At 34.5% G+C, this 22933-nt stretch overlaps 2 protein-coding genes across 2 annotated transcripts; both read right to left on the reverse strand.

Moving 5' to 3' along the window:
- Positions 1-5857: 5857 nt before the first annotated feature.
- On the reverse strand, positions 5858-13708 carry LOC145589072 (uncharacterized). Its single transcript, XM_081645640.1, has 5 exons — positions 13445-13708; positions 10706-11413; positions 7426-7564; positions 6916-7102; positions 5858-6042 (listed from the first exon to the last, which is right to left on the reverse strand). The coding sequence occupies exons 1-5, from the start codon at positions 13669-13671 to the stop codon at positions 5858-5860; spliced, it is 1446 nt and encodes a 481-aa protein (XP_081501766.1). The 5' UTR covers positions 13672-13708.
- A 1326-nt stretch (positions 13709-15034) lies between these two features.
- LOC145588076 (uncharacterized) lies at positions 15035-16967 on the reverse strand. The gene is made up of 2 exons (XM_081644725.1): positions 16633-16967; positions 15035-15743 (listed from the first exon to the last, which is right to left on the reverse strand). Exons 1-2 carry the CDS (start codon positions 16875-16877, stop codon positions 15053-15055), a joined length of 936 nt encoding a protein of 311 aa, XP_081500851.1. The 5' UTR covers positions 16878-16967; the 3' UTR covers positions 15035-15052.
- Between the last annotated feature and the right edge of the window lie 5966 nt (positions 16968-22933).

The raw sequence follows: 22933 nt of genomic DNA on the forward strand, positions 1-22933 counted from the left end.
CTAGTAGTTCTGTTAGTTTACCTATTGCTAATGCTCCTATTACTAACGATGATTCTGTTTTGGAGCCAAGGAGAAGCAAAAGGGCAAGAAAGGAAAATAGTTTTGGTCCTGATTTTATTACTTCTTATTTATCTGAATCTTCCTTAATTGATGATGATTTTGTGCATATTTTTATTTTGGAAGATGATCCAAGAACCTATGATGAGGCAATGAGGTCAGTTGATGCTGTTTTTTGGAAAGAAGCAATTGATAGTGAATTACAATCAATTCTCAATAATAACACTTGGGAATTGGTTGAACTTCCTAGAGGTTGTAAGCCCATTACTTGTAAATGGATCTTTCGGAAAAAATTAAAGGCCGATGGATCCATAGACAAGTATAAGGCAAGGATAGTGGTAAGAGGTTTTACTCAAAAGTTTGGCATTGATTATTTTGATACTTACTCCCCTGTTACTAAAATTGCAACCATTAGGACTTTAATTGCTCTTGCTTGCATTTTTGGTCTTGTTGTTCATCAAATGGATGTCAAAACTACATTTTTGAATGGTGACTTGGATGAGGAGATTTACATGGTCCAACCTGAAGGGTTCGTTATTCCAGGACAAGAGGAGAAGGTTTGTAAGTTTGTCAAGTCATTGTATGGGCTTAAACAAGCTCCAAAGCAATGGCATGACAAATTCGATAAGACTATGACTGGTAATGGTTTTCATGTTAATGAAGGTGACTCTTGTGTTTATTTTAAGCATGATAGTCATGGATGTGTAATTATTTGTCTTTATGTGGATGATATGTTGATTTTTGGGACTGACTTGGATCGTGTAAATGAGACAAAATAGTTTTTGAGTTCGAATTTTGAAATGAAAGACATGGGTGAGGCAGATGTGATTTTGGGAGTAAAAATCAAGAGGACTCCAAATGGCATCTGTCTTAATCAGTCACACTATGTTGAAAAACTTCTTAAAAAGTTTGACTCATTTAATGTCGATCCAGTTAAGACTCCCTATGACCCAAGTTTCCACTTAAAGAAAAATAATGGTAATCCAGTTAATCAGTCTGAATATGCTAGAATTATTGGTAGTGTTATGTTTCTTATGAACTACACTAGACCTGACATTGCTTATTCTGTTAGTAGGTTGAGCAGGTACACTCATAATCCAAGCAGTGATCATTGGATTGCTCTAAGGAGGTTGCTTAGGTACCTTAAGGGTACTATGGATTGGGGTTTGCACTACTCCAAATTTCCTGGAGTTTTGGAGGGTTTTTGTGATGCCAACTGGGTATCCGATAATGATGAAGTTAACTCCACTAGTGGCTATGTCTTCACCCTTGGGGGTGGAGTCGTATCCTGGAAATCTTGTAAGCAATCTTGTACTGCTATGTCTACTATGGAATCTGAGTTTATTTCTCTTGAATTGGCAGGTCATGAGGCAGAATGGTTGAGGAACATGCTTGCAGATATTCCACTGTGGGGGAAGCCAGCTCCTTCAGTTGCACTTCATTGTGATTCGCAAGCTGCTATTGCTGTTGCACACAACCATGCCTATAATGGGAAGAAGAGACACATCCGTCTGAGGCATAAAGCCGTCAGAAATTTGTTGTCTGAAGGGGTGATATCACTGGACTATGTTAAGTCCGAAAAGAACATTGCGGATCCGTTAACTAAAGGCCTATGTAAAAAACTAGTTTTGGAAACATCGGAAGAGATGGGGCTAAAGCCCGTTGTATGAATTGTGAAATAATGAACTCCTACTCACTATGAGTTCAAAGGGGAACATTATGTAATAATTCGGAAGCACATTTTTATTTTATTTGTCCATCTCTAGATGTTTGTTTTGTGCTTAGCTACATATGAGAAGGAGGTTGAGCATACGGCTCTTAATGAACCCATATCCATATTTTTGGAGGTGTGTTGTAGCTCACACTTGATGGAGTTCACCTACTTAGGTGTGGAAGTGTGGCCGCTTCCTATGAGTATTTCGTGGGCTTATACTCTAGAGCACCTATGAGCATCCAGGCTGGACGTATGGCCGGTATAATGCGTCATCTTTATTCGCGGAATTTCAGAATATTATACATGTTCAATTGTGTGGCTCAAAGTGACGGGTCCCTAACTCCCTATTGAGTTCAAGACGAAGGTCACTTGGTAGGTGAGGGATCATAGCTTGATGTCCACTATGTGTTAATTCAAGTCGCGAGACATTGACACTTATGCAATTGTTTTGTTTTGCCCATAATTCATTTTTCCTTTCTTTCTTTTTCATATCTTCGAACCTGTGGGGGATTGTTGGAAGTTCTTGATATAAAACAAGAGTGTTGGGAAAAATAAGAGAGAGAGAAAAAAACAAATGAAAGGGGAAAAGTCCCACATTGATTGGGGAGGAAGGTTTTTCCTTGTTTTTATAATGTAGTACTTTAGCACTACTTAGTTGAGTGAGTTGGAGGTGTGTGTTACTCCACACACACGCGCGCGCGCCGAGCCGGGTCGGACTCGGGCCTCGGGACTTGGGTCTTAGGGAATGCGCCTTGTTATCTTTTTGGAGAAATTTTATTTCCCTTTTCTTTATTAAACATAATATTCCTTTTTGTCTGTTGGGATTATTCTTTTCTGACTGTTGTGAGAATTAATCAGCCATTAATTCCTTGATTGTAGCTGACTAATTAATTCCTTGTTTCTTGCCTCGGTTGTTGACTGACCAAATTAATCTGGTCATTTTCTTGGCCAGATTCTTCCCACCTTTCATGCTTCCCGTTTTTCCTCTTCACCCTATATATATTCGGTGGTTTTCTCAGCCTAAACACACAACACAATCAGTCATCTCTCTTCTCTAAAATTATCTAAACACATGTTCTTTACATTCTGTTTTCTGGGCAAGTATTCTGAGTTCCAGTCGGGTTTGTGAGTGCACATAAACTCCGGCGCCGTGCTTATCCTGGAGGGCGACCGCATTTGTCTACTGCACCGGGAGGTAGCGCGGAATCGTCTTTTAGGTCAGTGGTTCTCCACGACGCGGCTATTGTCAGTTTGGTTCACGCATCAAGAGATAAGTTAATTCTGTTTTATTGCTTATTAGTATAACAAGTGGCTCGTGGTCGCCTTTTTCATCCCCAGCTTTCCCTGTATTCATCTCCTTCTCCTTCATCTCCTTCCCAAACACCGACATTGGCAAATTCTCACTCTACAACTTTGCACTCGTATTACTCCCAGTATTTTTCCCAGAATTATCATTAGGGTTCCCGGCATTTCCGGTCTGAAACATCGTCTGCTTCTGCTGCTGCTCGAAACCCAGTGGCGGAACCGTCGATCGACGGCGAAACCCCCGACAAATTCTTCTTCATTTCATCAAATGAAGCAGCATTTTTGGGATTCAAAGACCCTTGAGGATTTACCCCAATATTCGAATACTTAAAGCCCGAAGTTTGCTGTTCTTGTTCTCGCTGCTGTTCAAGGATTTTCAGCTTGTATTTGATGCCATCAGAGTAAGATGAAAAGGGGTGCGACTTATCGGGGGGATTACCGCCGCCATTGTTGTCGTTGTCGGAGAAAGAAGATGAAGAAAAGAGGAGAGAGAAAGTGAGGTTAGAGGAAGTGGGTTTTAGGAGGAATTGAGAAGGTTTTTGATGGTGGGATTTAAGGTGAAGAGCTAAAGACGCCATTGATGAATGCTTGTGTAGTAGTAGCAGAAACAAACCCTGAAATTTTGGGGAAGAATGAAGGGTTAACCTTAGAAATTGGAAGCCATTGAAGAAGCTAAACAAAGGTGGTTAGCTGAAGTTGGGTGCATTTTGATTTAGGTGAGCTTGTGTTTGTATTGGGTTTTTTTTATCCTATAATGTTTGGGTTGGGTTGCTTGAAGCTTGACCCAAATGTTTTGGTTGGACTAAAGCAAACATAAATTGATCCAAAAAAAAAAAAATTGATGATGGTTGCACGAGTTGTAAATTTTCATCTCTTTTTAAATTTTTTGAAGTAAAATTGATTAATAAATAAAGTTATACTACATCTACAAAGAGATTTAAATTTAATAAATACATAATAATTAAATCAAATAAAAACATTCCGTAAGCAAAGTTACGATCGTTGTTGTAAATCGTACATTCTTCATACCCTCTTTCATATCACTGTGATTTACAGCCTTTATCGGTGAAGGGGTCTATCGATCTATTGTAGCCGTGTAGAAATTTTCCGTCTGATTTGTTAGATTGTAATCAAAATATTAACCTCTTTTTCGATCCCGCACAAAATTTTACCCATTAAACAAATCTATAGCAATCCATAAAATAAAAAAACAAATTCTCCCTCAAAAGAGAGAAGAAAAACTCGATTTTTCGAAGGAGCCAAATCCTCCTAAAGAAGAAGAAAAACCTTGTCTTTCGAGGGAGAAATATTCCTCCTAACAAAGGAAAATTATTATAAACCTAAAACAATAGAAAAAGCACAAAAAAAAAAAAAAAAAAAAAAAAAAAAAAAAAAAAAACCAAACAATTGGGACTTTCCACCGATAAAAATCGATGGAAGCCCTTCCAAAATTCAACAATGGAGGCTAGGATTTTAGAGAGAGAAGAGAGGAAAGAGAGGCTAGGGTTTTTTTTTCTTCTAGCTATCTAGACTCTAATTCTTTCATCTCTTTTTAAATTGTACTACGTAGATTTGTAGTCGTGCAATCTACCTTGTCGAATTACATGCACACTCCACTTCACATTAGTATGATGTTGTTCGTTTTAGGTTAGAAATTTGCTTTTAGGCACTTTTCCAAAAGAACTCGTACAATGACTCATACTAATGCAGCGTGTTTCCACTTATAAAAAAAGCATCCCTTCCTTATTTCTTCCATGTTGTCAAGGGTTAGTTGTTTGCTAATGCAAAATTATATATATAAAAAAAATGGTGTATTAAAAATACACTTCAAAAAAACAACAAGATCTTACTTTAAAATTCCCCATTCTTAATACATCACTATTTTATATAGTTTTATTTATAAATTGTTAAAGATTTGTATTTGAAACCATAAAAGAATCAACTCTAAATAATTTTAGTAATAGATGTACAGTAGTATTTAACAAATGGCACACATGACGGTTAATGTTCTGTAAATCTGTAATACTACCTCCATTTCTTATAAAGTGCAACAAAGAGGTATTATTTGTGAGACATAAAATATTCTATTGTTGCACATAATAGGAAACGGAGGTAGTATTATATTGTCAATTCTTGTTATTATGCCTAAAAAAAATCAAATGTAAATAAAAATGCATGTTATTATACATTGTTAATTACTCCGTATAAAGGTCGATTTCTCTCTTGATGCAGGTTCTGATTAATGTGAAATTGGTGTTGATCATGAAGGAGGTGTAAAGCTGAACTTGACAAAGTTAAAGTAACATTGTATATTTATCATGCATTTTAATTTGTAGTTTTATCTTAAGAAGAAATAGTATATTATTGTGTTATTATTGAGTATATGTATGTATCTTATATCGTGCATTTTGTAATACGTATAATTTTGTTTAATTGGAACTAAATTGATTGCATCTTTATCTTTTTTTAGACGAGAATGCTTTGAGAGGTTTCATACATTAGCTGCAATTCTGGCTTATATACTAAATATTTTTAAGGTGAACAATTCCTATGAGGCTATGACTTATATACTTATCATTATTATTTTTATTATTATTTGCACCAAAATTATTATTATTATTATTATTATTATTATTATTATTATTATTATTATTATTATTATTATTATTATTATTATTATTATTATTATTATTATTATTATTATATCTCAAAAATAGACAAAGTCATACAACTTATTGAAAATTAGGGGGAAGTCAAGACCCAATCTGGGTACCCACTCCTCTAGCGATAGCAAAACTTATTGAAAATATGAGCATCAGCACGTCCCCCAATATTTTGAGTCATCGAGAACTTCTGAACTCTCTTTAGCAACGCAATTGTCTCCTTCTCTAATTCTCCAAGTGAAGAAAAAGGAGAAGGGGAGGAAACCATATCCAATTGTCCAACTGGATTCTTACGTACTTGACCTGCTTTTGATGAGCCGCATCAGTCACAACCCCTCCAGGAGGAACAAATTAAAGTCAACCAAATTACAAGAAATTAGAGGAAAATCGAGATACAATTTGGGCCTCCACTTCTCTAGATATAGCAAATCCTATCCTAGTGAAGATATGAGATGCAACACGTGCCCCAGTGTCTTGAGTCTTCGAGAACTTCTGGATCCGCTTTAGCAACGCAACCACCTCCTTCTCTAAATCCCCAAGAAAAGAGGTAGAGAAAGAAAGGAAACCATACCTAATTTAATAGCCTGACAACTAGCTTCAATGCTTCATACTTGATCCGCTTACGACGAGCCGCATCAATCACAACCCGCCTAGGTGCGAAGTCACAACCCAATCTGAGTCAAAGGAGATGACCCAGTAAAGTCAACACACACATTGCGACCTTGTTCTCAAGAGTAAAGCAACACATATGCAGGTAGGGCTGGCACCAGTCCAAAACTGGACCGGAACCTGAAATCGACTTTTTTTGGGACCGGGACCGGACCGTAATCAACCGGTCCAGACCTGTTTATTCAGGTCTGGTTTTGGACTGGTTATATTCTTTTTTTTTTTTTTTCTTCGTGCTTTCCTATTTTGCACCTAGAATTCATAAATTAAAAGTTTTGTACCTAATTTTTTTAGAAATTTAACCTTCAAAATTAAAATTTTCACCCAAAAAATTACAAAAATACACTTTTCGATCCATTCCAGTCTGGACCGGGATATTCTGGTTTTTACCCGGACCGGACCGGAAACCCGAAATCGCCATTTTTTAGGACCGAAGACCGACTCGAAATCCCCCGATCCGATCCGGTTCGATATCGTTTAGTTTTCCGGTCCAGGTCCATTTCTGCACACCTATATTCAGGTATGAGGGCCCCATCGTTCCCCCTGACAACCCAATGTCAATCTCTTTTCTTGCTAAAATCCCAAACTGATAGCATACATCAAGAAGAGTATCCCGAACAACATTATGGCGATGTTTAATACCCACCATACCAGCACATGATACAGCATAATCCCTAAAAATATCCCCAACAAAAACCTTAGAGCAAGTAGAGCACGATGCCAAAATAGAGAATAAAGAAACACCCAATTGATAGCACAACACACAACGATAAGTCTTAGCATTCATCATTTGATCCAGACCAGAAATAGGGACCACACGTCCACACGAAGCCAAGTCGAGGTGTGTTCTCCTTGATGAGACTTCTAAAAAGCTAACTGACAGGGAGATAAAAACGTGGATATAGCAGAAGCAGTAACCTTTGTGAAATAAAATATCCGTCAATTTCTTCATAAGTTTTTGGGCAGCGATCTCACTAGGATTACTAAAAATTTCATAATCTACGGTTTTATTAAATGGACCTCTGCCTCATCAAAGGCACGACCAAGACCAACTATACTAGCACGCCGTAGAAGTTGAGTTTGCAAGCCAGCTGACTGCAAATGAGAAACGAGAAAAGCATAATGCCTAATATCACTCACAGAATAAACACCAAGCCCTCTAAAAGCAAATGACAAGGTAACAAGACGCCACTGCCAATCCCCAAATCTCGGCCCCAAAGCAATATCAATATGCTCCAAATTTTGGTAATATTGTTAAAGACGTGTAGGACTTTATTGTGATCCAATTTAGGAAAGAATACCATTGAACTTGAGTAAAGATTAAATACGGTCCCTAAACTATCGCATTTGTGCCGTTTTAGTCCCTCTCTAACTATTTGTGCCCTTTTAGTCCCTCAACCACCTTCTTTGGTGTTTGTCAACCAAAAGTTGAGGGACTTTGATGACTAAGCAAAAGTTTAGGGACTATGACTCATTTTATTTTTTGTTTTATTATTTTTTTTTCTTAAGATTTTATTAAAAAATAAATCTTTTAATTATTTGCTTAAAAAATATTAATAAAAAACCAGCCACTCTTAAAAAGCTCAGCCACCTTCCCCCTTCCGCTGCCGACAGCCAGCGCCGACGACGGCGACTAACACCACTAGCCACACCCATCACACGCACCACCAGCACCATAAAAATTCAACAAACTCCACTAATCAATCGATCATACAAATCAAAACCCCTAATTTATCACAAAATCATGAATTCTACACAAATTATTCAACAAATTGGGCAAAATCATACTTCCTCTGCTTCTAAATCATAATAATTAAATAGTTAATATAAATTAATCAAACATTATCAGTTGCCGAACCCACCACCGACACCACCTTAACACTTTTCCATCACGATAAACTTCACAGACCACCATCACCATCGATCCTGCTGCCCTCATCTCAACTACCCCTCGACACTCGTCGTCGTCGCCACATCTAGACCACCGTCGTTGCTGCCACCCCCATCTAAACCACCACCGTAGCCGCCCTCTTCTAAACCACCCCCCGCTGCCGCTCGACCCTCTTCTAAATTAAACTACCACCCCGCTGCCATCGTCCAAACCACCACCAACATTGTACCACCCATATTTATCCCTTAAAAAATGGCTTGAATTTTTAAGATCTGAAGAAAGAAAATCAAGAAATCCCCACCCTAACCCTAAACCCGCCTAAGCCTACAGCCACCACAAACCCAGCCTAAGCCACGCACCACCACCAGCACCACACGCACCACCACCAGCACCATCACACACGCACAACCACACCCACCACACGCACCACCAACACCATCACTACCCAAAAAATTTTAAAAAAAAATTCCTCAACGTACCTTATGAAATCTTCAACGTTTGGTTTATATGGTTAAATTCGACCATGAAAACCCCAGATCTGGAGTTTTCATGGTCGAATTCGACCTAAAAAACCATTAATTGATAGTGGTCGAATCCGATCAAAAGCCCTGGGGGTGGGTGGTGCTGGACTTCAAAAACCAAGGACAGAGAATGAGAAGGGAGGGGGGAGGCGGAGATGATAGAGAAAGAGGGAGGAGGGAGGCGGAGATCAGAGAGAAAGAAACTTAGGAGATGGAGAGGAGAGAGAATGAGAAGAGGAGGCTGGGTTTAAAAAATATTAAAAGATTAATTTTTTAATATATTCTTAAGGAAAAAAAAATGAGTCATGGTCCCTAAACTCTTGCTTAGTCATCAAAGTCCCTCAACTTTTGGCTGACAAACACCAAAAAAGGTGGTTGCGGGACTAAAATGGCACAAATAGTTTTTGAGGGACTAAAAGTGAGCGTAATACGAAAGTTCTGGGACCGTATTTAGTCTTTACCCCATTGAACTTTCTAATTTATAAGTACTACTGTATTTTATACTTCAAAATTAAATAAAGTTGTTATAATTAAATTAATAAATTTGAACTTTCTAATTTAAGTATAAAAATATTAATTCATTTAAATTGAAATTGCAGCAAATGAGGGATTTGAGAGAGCTGCATTTTATGGGATGGAGCCCAATATAATACTCCCTCCGTCCCATTATTACATGCCTGCATTCTCTTTTGGGGTGATCAAAATTAAGTGCCTATTTCTATTTATAGGTTGTACTTTTTGACAATATTATTCTCTTTTTGATGATTTAATTTGTCACCTTTTTTCTTTTTCTTTTTTGTACTTTAACATCAATTTCCAATACTTTCTCTCTCCTAATTCCCAACCACTTTTTCTTTCTCTCTATCTCTCTCTAACCCCACATGCATATTTATACTCCCAATTATTAGTTTTAAGGAATCTTTAACTTTCTTAATTCCCGTGCAAAATGAGAAACAGGCATGTAATAAAGGGGCGGAGGGAGTAGTTTATCTAATGGGAAATTATGGATTGGAAATGGCAGTCCAACATTCTTTTTTTTTGTGGGCTGCTACTACCAACTAGGTCCAAATATGTCTGAAACGACACTAGATCAAATGCGATCCAAAGTCCTAATTTTCCCCACGGTGATCTAAAACGATTGAAACTACGTGTCCTAAAACGCTAATCTATATCTATATCTATATCTATACTCTATACTTTATTAGTATTTAAAAACAAAAAACCATCATCCCTATAGTGCCACATATATATTTCATTTTTTTTCTCCAATGCCACATGTCACTTCATTTAATCTTTCTTTTTTTAATCCCTTTTCTCATATGAAAAAAAAAACTTTAATTCAATACATGTATAAATTATTGAATGTTGTTTAGTTCACTTTCCTCCGGTTTAATTTCTACTACAATTGCATTCAATTTTTACCTCTTCTTCTCCTTTATAAACTATTCATTTGCCAATATAAATATGTTAAAAAATAATTATTTATATAGTATACCTAATTACCTATAAATAAACCGTGCATTGCACGGGCCAGAAGGCTAGTTCCTATAAAATACGATTAACACTACAATAACACATTAACACATAGTAGAAGTGCAGAACATATATATTAGTGGTTAAAATGGCTCTAAAGGAAACAAATAAGCTCAAATAATAAGATCACGAAACAGGGGTGAAATTATCATATGAATTAGACACATCACTTATTACAATCGATACTGAGTGCAATTCTCTTGTCCCTAAACATGTATCACCACCTCCAAAAATGATACACGCGACATAGTGCATCTTGTAACCATTTATTATTGAAATTGAAAACTTAAATTGTACATAATAACCATTTATTGAAGAGATGATAAAGAGTACATAAATATAATAACCATATTACTTCGTGCATGTATTGGACGATAGATCCCCTCCCAAGTCAATTATCATCAGTATTGCACATTCGTCTATATTTTGAGTAGCAGCATTCAAGAAGTTTTCCTTGTCAGTAGTGAATCTCTTACAAAACCAAGTTTTGTACATGTTTAGTAGTGCAACGACGTTAACGTCACGCACAACAGCCCTAAACGTTGCAGCAGTGTTAGTAGTGTTGCGAGGATCATCTGCATCGACGACGATCCAATCACGGTCACCAAGCCTCCAAAACTTGCCAAGGTGATTCGATTTTATGCAAAGTGTACCATCATGAGTTTTGAACAACTCGTGGGAGACCTTAGGATCTTCAAGATTGTCATACGAAAATGATAGATATTGAATCCCTTTTTGTTCGAATGCACCTAAATATTTACCATTGTCCCCCTTGAATGCAACATGCTTAGGAAAATTAAACAACGATTCCCAGTTTATGAAAGTGAAAACATCATAAGAGTCTTTATCAATTTTATTTGACCCAGCAAATAAGCATGAATCGAAAGGTGCATTGAGCCTCCACAAGCATGCAAAATGACCAAGTTGGACATGTAAAAGTCGCATTTTTTGGGAATCGTTATTGATGAAATAGATTGGCTTGAACAATGTACAAGTCCAATTGGTTTGATCTTCATCTAATTTGTCGGCTGAGGCAGTAATCCAATAGTGATTGGGAGACCACCTAAAACAATGAATAAATACATACTTCTAAATTCTAACATAGAGATTGAATAATTAATCATGCAACTTAATTTGATTGAGTTTAGGCTGCACTCATCATAAAAAATGTTCCATCCAAAAACATTACTTGATTATTGAGTCATTAATAACAAAGTATTTAAGTTATAACTTAGATTATAACCTTTTGTTTGCACTAACTAACATTTTGGCCCGTTCAATGCACGGATTATAACTTAGATTATTTTTAGGAAATTTTGATTTTTACCACCTTCAAATAACGACTTTGTCGAATTTACCACCTCAAAAAAAAAAAAAAAACATTTACTTTACCACCTCATAAAAAAATTTAACATCAGTTTTACCACCAATCACCTCCAACTAACGGATTCCGTCCAAAAATCCGTTAGTGGGGCCTACCTTGCACACGTGTCGCCATATTATTGGGTAAGTTTTAAAAAAATTAAAAAAAAAACATAAAAAATTATTAAAAAAATCCCCATCAAGCAACCGGTGGTTGCTGCCACCGTCGGGACCCCCACCGCCGGACCGGCTACGACCAGCCCCACCACCTAACCGTTACGACCAGCCCCCACCACCTAATCGCTACCAGCCACCGTCGAGACCCACAGCCACCGCACTAATTTCGACCTCAAAACCCTAGCCACCACCTAACAGCTATGACCAACACCACCACCTAACCACTACCACCGCACCGCACACCACAGCCGCGCCGATTTCGACCCCCTTTCCACCAATTTCCGACCTCAAAACCCTAGCCACCACCTAACAGCTACGACCAACCCCACCACCTAACCGCTACCACCGCACCGCACGCCATAGCCGCACCGATTTCTACCCCTTTCCACCAATTTCCGACCTCAAAACCCTAGCCACCACGTACCTAACAGCTACGACCAACCCCACCACCATCCAAACCCAGACCAGAAACCACCGCCACCTAGACGCAAAACCACCGCGACCCGAAAATCACCACCACCTAGACGCGAAACCACCGCAATCCACCCCAGCCAACCTAACCCCAAAACCAACCTAACCCCAGACCAGAAATCACGCCACCCAGACGCGAAACCATCGCAACCCAAAATCACCACCACCCAGACGCGAAACCCACAAAAAATTCCGCCAACTGAGGTAGTTGATTTCGTTGCTTGCTGGTTGGTTGACATGGAAGATCGGGGAAGATAAAGAAGAAACGTCAAAAATGTGGGCCCTACTAACGGATTCATGGACGGAATCCGGTAGTTGGTGGTAAAATCAAATTTTTAGAAATTTTGGTGGTGGTAAAGTAAATCTTTTTTTTTGGAGGTGGTAAATTCAATTAAGTGGTTATTTGAAGGTGGTAAATATCAAAATTTCCTTATTTTTATACAAAAGTATGGTTTTCAATAGTTGAAACTACGAAATTATTGTTACATAACTATTGAGTCGAATGCTGTGAAAACTTATTAAGGAAAAAAAAAGTGAGGGTGGAATTATGGAAGAAGATGAAAGAATTTAGTTAGATATATCTACATGAATATTGTGGAATATGAAATGACATATTAATTTAAGCTATATTTTAAGTTTAAGAGATAAAAAAACTTTTTATTATTTAATTCAACTTTATTTTATCATGGTGAAATAAAACACTTTATTTTCTTACTTAAATGTGCAAGTTACGGAATGCATAAAGACTTTAACATTATGTAATACATTTACTTTAATTTTTTTAATATTAAAATGGCAAGAGAAGTAACATGTGGCATATGAGTGAGTTGTGAGGATATGTGGCATATGAATGATTGTGACTCTTGTTTTTAAATACTAACTAAGTATAAATAGATATATATAGATGTAGATTATGAAGAATTATTTTTATATCACGGTAAATTGGTAATACTATCTAATTAAGTACAGTACAATGTGATAGCAACAAACATTATTAGAGTTAACATTATTAGTCCATAGTCATTATATTTCTTCTATATCGAACCATACTGTGTAAAAAAAGAAAAGAGTATGTAGTACATACCTAACCAAATATTTATTATTGTACCGAGATTTGAGATGAACAAGACCATCAAAATCTATAGATTGCTGGACCTCAAATTGGGCATATGGATCCGTAACTTGATCAGCAGCAAACTGAAGAAGGCCATGTGTTTGGACATCTTCATACCTATAACGCAAAAATTTATTGTTTTTAGCTGATTTTAGACACATTATCTTCATACCTAAAGCCAGTGGTGGTAGACTCATTTTTATCACACTCTCTCTCTCCCTCTCCTTTGTTAACTTCGATCTACAAATATTATATCTTGTGATAGGTAAACTAATATTGTCATGCCATTTATAGATCTTAATTTTCATATGTATTATTATTGGACAGTCCAATACTTGGACTGAGAACATGTGTTTCACATATTTGTTGTTTATTGAGTGTGTGGTGTGTCGTACGAATGTATAACTGTTCATTTTTTTTTTGTTGAAAATATGTTACTTTTTATGACTGAGCGTGTTTTTAAGCTAAGCTAGAAAAACGAGGATTGCTAGGACTCTAGTAATAAGAGTCATATATGACTCTAATAACCCACATCGGCCACATGATACCAACAACAAATTATACCAATATTAACAAAAAAAATTTGCATTTGTTGGTATTAATGAATAAGGTTGTTATAAGTGAATGGACAAATATGCCCTTATTAGAGTCATGTATGACTAGTTCAAAACATTTGAAAAAGTACTCCGTCATTTTTGGCACGCTATCTTAGGAGTTGATTACAGTAGGTAAACAATCTACTTTATCAAAATAATTAAAAAATCAAGATTAGAGAAGGATTAAATTAGTTAGTACTCTTAGTAGTAGTAGTACGTGTATAAATTATTTTGATTAATTTGGCCGTTATCATTACTTAATCTTTTCCGTAAAGTTCGTTCATACTTAAAAGGTATGTTTCATTTAATATATATATATATATATATATATATATATATATATATATATATATATATATATATATATATATATATATATATATAATAATAATAATAATAATAAAAAAATAAAAAAAAAACTACACGTCATGTTGCTTCTCCTAATCTCCTTTGTTTGTTACCGTTGCATTCCATTTTCCATCCATGCCATCATAATTGATTAAAATGTGGCACCCTTCTACTCTTCTAGCCTCCTTTATTGGTTATCATTCCATAAGCCATACCATCACACATTCACACATACTACAAAAATAAATGTATGACTTTTACATTGAACATTTGAACCCTGGGAACAAAAGAGAGCATATGTAAATACATGTTTTTTGGTCTTGATATATAAATACATGTGATAGGCCTTTGCACCGTTCCGGCCCAATAACTCATTGATTTCTTAGATTGAGAACATAATAAATAGAGAACATACATAGTATATAAAATTATAAATACAATTTGTTTATTTCTTAAATAGAAAACATAAATATCAGAACCATTGAAGTATGATATATTTCCTTTGTTTTATTAGTTGTTACACTTTTATTTTCATAGTCTCTTGAACAATTTTTTTAAAAGGAGAGAGATAGAATGAAAAATAAAAGGAACTCATGTGGCTAGTATCATTTCACATATAGAACGGCGCGGCCCGTTAAGTTCCCAAATCAAACATCTCTAGTGGTGTAAACATGTCAACATGTTCAGTTTCAGCTCTCATAGAGTCTTCAATGACACGAGTCGTATATCTCTTGCAAAACCAAGTGTTGGACATGTTTATTAGTGCTACGACATTAAGGTCACGCACAACAAGCCTAAACTTTGCATCAGCGTTGTTGCTACTACCACAAGGATCATCTGCATCAGTTACGATCCATTCATTGTTACCAAGCCTCCAAAACTTTCCGACGTAACTCGATTTTATGCTAAGTGTACCATCAGGAGCTTCGAACACCTCATGGGCGACTCTAGGATCATCAAGATTATCGAATGAAAATTGAAGAAGCGGAAGACCTCTTATTTCGACCGCACCTAAATATCTGCCATTATTTCCCTTAAATGCAACATGCTTGGGTATTTTAAACAAGTTTACGATAGTGAAAACATCAAACGAGTCTTTATTAGTTTCATTTGACCCTGCTTTTAAGCATGAATCAAAAGAGGCAACATCATTGTCCTTCCACAAGCATGCATATTGACCGAGTTGGACATGCAGAAGTCGCATTTTTTGTGTACCATCATCACCACTAAAATATATTGGCTTGAACAATGTACAACTCCAATTGCATTGATTTTCATCTATGTTGTGGGCTGATGCACTAATCCAATTGTGAATGGGAGACCACCTATAAATAAACCATACAATCCATTATTAACGGAATGACATCGAAATTTTGTTAATTTTTAAATAAAGAAGTTTAATTTCTAATTGAATAGCATCACTTTCTCTTTTAATTTATAAATTCTCTCTATCTCACATCACATAGATTCGTTTGGCCTCTTTTCCTTCTCTACTCTATTTCTCTCATCACATAGGTTTGTTTGACCAGAATATAACTCACAAACTATTAACCTGAACCAAATCCGACTTGGACTTGAGAATGACCCAAACCAAATTTAACTTATTGAAACCCGGATCAATATTCATTCAATTCATCAATATCGACTCGACCAAATTCAACTTAACCTATCACTAACCAAACTCAAATTTGATCAACTCGACTTGATATTGACTAGTTGACCGTATTCAACATAAACATCTTATATATTTTGTATCTTATATAATATAGTTACATTACTTACATACATGCTCCTTTTTTTTAGAGAATATCAGAACTATTACCTCTGTTTCATATTTTTTGCAACTTTTGCCAAAAATGAATGCTACATATTATTTGCAACTAATATTTTTTTTTTCCTATATAGGTTGTCATTTCTCTCTTTCTCTCTCCTCATCACATGCATTCTTATTTTTCTCTCTCTATCTTACACTCACAAACAAATTTTGCCTAGGAGTCCATGCACCCTTCAAAGTTGCAAAAAATGTGAAACGGAGGTAGCATATCATTCTCCAAACAAAACTATATCAAGTTGTAATAAAGTCATCACTAGCAACGATTAGATATTATCTACGTTCGTTTTGAATTATTCGTAACGATCAGATATTATCTATGTAGTAACACTTTATTTAAAATCCTTGCAAATAATTAGAAACATATGCCTAAAAATGCATACCTAACAAAATATTTGTTATTGTAGCGGGATTTGAGATGGACAAGACCATCATAAGTCTTGGATTGCTCAATTTCAAAGTGGGCAAATTGATCCATTACCTCATCACCAGCAAACTCAAGAAGGCCATATGTTTGACTATCTATGTCATTCTTATAGCGCAGGAATTTGTTATTATAGTCTGATTTCAGACAGATTACCTTACTTGCAACCGTTGTTGGTACCGCCGTTGTTGGTATAGACGCCATTTTTATGTTATCTTTGAATATCTCTCTCTTCCTTATATTACTCTCTCAACTTCTACAAGTGCTAGTATTAATTTTCTTTGCATAGCTTGTTCCAAATTGCCATATTATTTATACCCACTTCTTATGCTGTTACGTAGAGTAACTGGACCCGAGTGGATAAGCTCACGTGCTTCACACATTGTTTGAATTGCGAGTTAAATAATTACATGACCATGTTACTTTTTGTTTTCATGATTACGACTAGGGCTGTACACCGGTCCAAAACCGGACCGGATCTGTTAGGACCGGGACCTGAATCAGCCAATTTTGAGGACCAGGGACCGGACCTGATTCAGCAGGTCCGGGTCAGGTCCAGACCTGAGAAATCAGGTCCGGGTCAGGTCTAGACCTGAACAGACCTGTTTTGTGTGTGTTTTTTTTTTTTTTTTTTTAAAAAGAAAATAAATAACCTTTTGGACCTGTTTATAGACCTGTTTATGGACCTGTTTACAGAAAATCCGAAAATATCAATAACAAAACTAAAAAAACCTCAAAAAATGAATCAAAAACAGAACTAAAAAAACCTCAAAAAAAATCATGAATTCGAAAAAAATGAACTACAAAACATAACTTACAAACATGCAAACATCATACAATCTTTATAAGCAATACCAAATCAGAATTATAAACCCAGAAAATCAGAATACCAAATCAGAATTATAAACCCAGAATTATAAGCAATACAATCTTTATAAACAATACCAAATATAATTAGATTTAATTTAAAAAAAAAAAACTTACAATTCACACCGTTTTCGTGCAGATGCAGGGTGTAGTCGTTGCAGACTCGCAGCCTCGCAGGTGATGCAGCGTGTAGTCGCTGCTGGTCTGGTGGGCGGTGGCGACTGCCGACTGGTGTCTGGGCGCCTGGGCGGTGGTCTGGAGGGAGTGGGTGTTGGTGTGGTGTCGGCTGAGAGAGAGAGAGTGAGTGAGGAGTGAGTTAGGGTTAGTGGGTTTACAAAAATGCAACTGACTTCTTTTGAAATTTGGGATTTTTTTTTTTTTTAATAAAAAAACGCATTTTTTACAGGTTTCAGGTCCAGACCTGAAAACCCCGGGTTTGGACCTGATCCGGACCGGGACCGGAAACCTTGATTTTCAAGGACCGGGACCGGACCTGAATCTACAGGTCCGGGTCAGGTCCGGTCCCAACAGGTCTGGGTCAGGTCGGTTTTCAGGTCCGGTCCTGTTCATGTACACCCCTAATTACGACTCCCTTGTCCTTTCATTTTTGCTCCATTGATATTTTTTTGGGTCAAAACTTTAATCATAAATTATCGTGAATGTATACTCCTTTTGTTTTTAAATACTTGTTCCACTTTTTTTTTCCGGTCATTTTTAAATACTTGCTCCGTTTCATTAATTGAAAATCTTTTACAATATTTAATTCATTTCTCTTACCTAAATCCAACATAAATCATATTTTATTAATTTTATATTCTCTCTCTTCTAATTTTCTCAACTACTTTTGCTTTTTACAATTTTTATTCTTTCTCTTACTCCATTACCTCCATATTTTATTTTTTTTCTTCTAAAAATCCGCACATGGAGAAATGGAGCAAAAATTTAAAAATGGAGGGAGTAAAAGATAATCATGTGATATCAAAGTGGCTTTGGATAAAGTGAAATTACATAGCTTTGTATAGATATGTAGTTTCATCAAAGCTCGTACAACCCTTCTAGCTCCACCAGGGCCGTCCCAACCTTTGGAGGCCCTGTGCAAATACGGAGTACATAGTATAAAATTTTTCCATTTAATTAATTTTATCATTAAAATGACATATATACTACATCTATTTTTTTTTTTTTTTTTTTTGGTGTTTAGAGAGCCACAAGGGCGGGGTGAGAATCGATCCCAAGATCTATTGGAATCGGGAGGGAAACTCTAACCACTTGAGCTACCCCTCACTCTCACATACTACATCTATTTCATATGAGGTGCAACATTTACTAAAAATAGATGCTACACTTTATTTACAACAAATGTTTTCTTTCCTTTTATTGGTTGTCAATTTGTCATTTCTCTCTATCTCTCTCTCCTCATCACATGCTTTTTTATATTTCTCTCTCTATTTACCACGCACTCACATACAAATTTTGTCTAGGAGTCTATGTCGATATTTTTGTTGCACATAATATGTAACGAAGGTAGTATATATATTCATCATTGCATTTTAATATATATATATATATATATATATATATATATATATATATATATATATATATATAATACTCATGACTTATTTTTATTTAATAAAACAAAAGAATGAATTATACTCATAATGTTCTCAAATGAAATATAAAGGCATTTTTTTTTTTTTTGAAAGCATATAAAGGCATTGCTTATGCACTAAAGAAAAAGTTAAAGGCATTACTTTGCTTTTTGGAAAGGAAAAAAAATGGAATTAAGAGACTTCAGTGGGTTTGAACATAAATTCATCCTAAGAGTAACTATAAACATCAAACCACCAAGCCACATTGAATATACATGCCACATATATATTGTAGCTGATAATTTATACAAAGTATATATTTCTCATAATTTAAGGCCCCATACATATTTGGGCCCTGTGCAGCCACACAGGCTGCACATGATATGGGCCGGCCATGAGCTCCGCAATGGCTTGCTAGTAGCTCACCTCGAACATTGTGGATGCTCTTAAAAATTTTAAAGTTTAACCCAAAAATTATTAATGGATAAAAAAAATAGAGATCGAGGGAATACATACTCTTTAAAATGTAGTCTAGAATCATGACAATAATGCAACAATTTGATATAAAGTGGAGAGGGAAAATGTCTAATCGTTGCACATAACCTATAACGGAGGTAGTATATACAATTAGCGTGTCAATTATGGTCCACATGTTATAAACAAGCTCTGATATTTTTTTTTTCTTTTTCTATTTTGGTTTTTTTATTAGGTCTATAATAACTCTTTCTTTTTTTGAAGGGACATCGTTTCTTTATTGAATAATGACAAGGTTTTTCATTATCTTTATTAGGGCGATTTTAAGCTTATGAAAGACCAAGTTCTTCTTATCTATTTGGAGGGAGGATATTTTTTTTTTTGCTTGATGAACTACTACATGGTGTGCCGTTGTGGTGTGTCGTAATAACGCACTTGCTACATGATGTGATGTGTCCAAATTATCAAATGAAATGCTTAGGCATGCCAAAATAGGCCATACCATGGGTTTCGTGAGATAGGTACCCAATTTAAAACTCTATCAAAAAAAATAAATTATTAATGATATATGAATTCATATCCGAAAATTTTAGATATCTTGTATACAAAAATTATTAGATCGAGTAATTTGGATATCCAACATTCGTAGTTTATTTAAAGGTAAAATGTATTACATTAATGAAAACTAGCAGTGCTAACTATTGAAGACTATTATAACTATTATTATATATATATATACTAGATGAAGCCCGTGCGATGCACGGCTTGTTAGTATTTTTTTTTAAAAAATCAGTTTCATATTTATGTGATTATTAAAATTATTATTATATTAGTTTAAAATATTATATAAAATTCCTAATCTCAAAAGATAATATTTCGTATTTAATAAATTTAAGCTTTAAAATCCCATTCGCCAATTTTGCTTATGTGACATTTGAATTATTAAATTATAAAAGAAATTGATAATCTCTCATTTATTTGGCTACAACTTAAATATATAATCCTACATGGCGCTCTAAGAAAATTAAATCCTACGTGACTCTCTAAAAACTCGGGGAAAAACTCTCCTTTATATATATACTAGTTTTGTGCCCATGCGATGCCCGGGTTGTTTATTAAATTTTAAGATATATTTTAATCTATATGTCAAATTTTAAAATATATCATTGATGCAAAATTAGTTAGCAATTGACGTATTTTTGTAACGATTTAAACTTGTAGACATGTAATGACTAATAATAATATTGGTGGAAAAACATTTCTTGACCCTGTCTGAAATAACTCGTGACCCGACCTGATTAACAGGTCTACACACAATAATAAAATCTAATATATATATATATATAAAGGGGAGTTTTTTCCCGAGTTTTTAGAGAGCCACGTAAGATCTAATTTTCATATTGTGTCACGTAGGATAATAAATTTTAGTAGTAGCCAATTAAATATGAGATTATTAATTTCTTTTAGAATTAAATAATTTAACTGACACGTAAGCAAAATTGGTGAATGAGATTTTTCAATTTAAATTAATTAAATATAAAATATTATCTTTTCTTATTAGGAATTTTATCTAAATATATAACAAATTTTAGCACATAAATATATGTATAAAGAAATTATTTTTAAAAATTCAAACAAACCGTGCATCGCACAGGCTTCATCTAGTTATATTAGATTGTGAAGTATATTATTTTAATTGATTAGAATATATTATAACCCATGTATGTGGTACATTTTTAAGCTATTTTGAACTAATTCCTTCGCTCTAAAAAAATATTATGATATAAAAAATAAATTTATATGATAATTTATGAGAGTTATAATCTAATTATTTTTTGAATAAAATTATAATTCAATTTGTACATATGAAATATTGGAACTTTATCAAAAATAAAACTCTAAATTAGCAATTTTATCCTAAAATTATATCCAAAGTTGATTGAAAATAAAATTCTAAACTAACTTTTTTATCCTACAAATTGAATGTTATATAACTCTATCCTACGTGGCACGACACTTGGCAAAAAGTTGGAACGCCAAGTGTCGCTGTCTCGTCACCTGGCTAAAAGTTTAGCTTTATATATTAGTTACTAGTTTTGTGCCCGTGCGATGCCCGGGTTGTTTATTAAATTTAAAGATATATTTTAATCTATATGTCAAATTTTAAAACATATCATTGATACAAAATTAGTTAGGAATTGACGTGTTTTTGTGACAATTTAAATTTGTAGGCATGTAATGACAAATAATAATAATATTGGTGAAATTTTTTTTTGACCTTGTCTGAAATGACTCGTGACCCGACCTGATTGACAGGTCTATACACAATAATAAAATTATATTAGATTGTGAAGTATATTATTTTAATTGATTAGAATATATTATAAACCATGGACGTGGTACATTTTGAACTAATTCCTTCGTTCCAAAAAAAATTATGATAAAAAAAAATTTATATGATAATTTATGAGAGTTATAATCTAATTTTTTTTTTTGAATAAAATTATAATTTAATTTGTACATATGAAATATTGATACTTTATCAAAAATAAAACTCTAAATTAACAATTTTATCCTAAAATTCTATCCAAATTTGATTGAAAATAAAATTCTAAACTACCTTTTTTATCCTACAAATTGAATTCTATATAACTCTATCCTACGTGGCACGACACTTGGCGAAAAGTTGGAACGCTAAGTGTCGTTGTCTCGTCGCCTGGCTAAAAGTTTAGCTTTATATATTAGTTATATGATATGATATATTAGATTGTACATAACTCAAAGACTATTATAATTAAACTAACTTTAGTAAGATCTCCCAACCTCTCGATCAACAATTGACACACAACTATTCACATTTTTAAAATTATAAAATAAAAATATACTATGTAAGATTAATTTTTTTCAAAGTATTTTATATGTATAAATAATTATTTTCAAATGATATGGAGTATTAGTTTATACATTTTCTTTATTTTTTTAGATCACAAGTTTTTTTTTTTTTATCATGTGTTGAATTGTTTATTTTTCCAACTCCTTATTTTTGTAATGTAAAGGGGTAATTTCATTGTCATTGATAGTTGATGAATTATATTACTTAATGCATATTTTACGATAAGATTGGAAAATTTGTTAATTACATTTTTAAAGTTTGTATTTTGCAATGCAAGTTGTAGCCATTTTTTTTTTAAAAAAAAAATTGCAAATTGTAGCCCAAAAGTACTAATAGATTGTAAATTAGAACCCAATTTAATTTTTTTTATCGATTTGCGTGTCGAAAAATGTTACATTAAGGTTTTAGGGATATTTTAGCCCTTAAGCCTCTAA

This window comes from Chenopodium album, chromosome 17, assembly GCF_948465745.1.
Source record: "Chenopodium album chromosome 17, dcCheAlbu1.1, whole genome shotgun sequence".
In the NCBI taxonomy this organism is placed as follows: Eukaryota; Viridiplantae; Streptophyta; class Magnoliopsida; order Caryophyllales; family Amaranthaceae; genus Chenopodium; species Chenopodium album.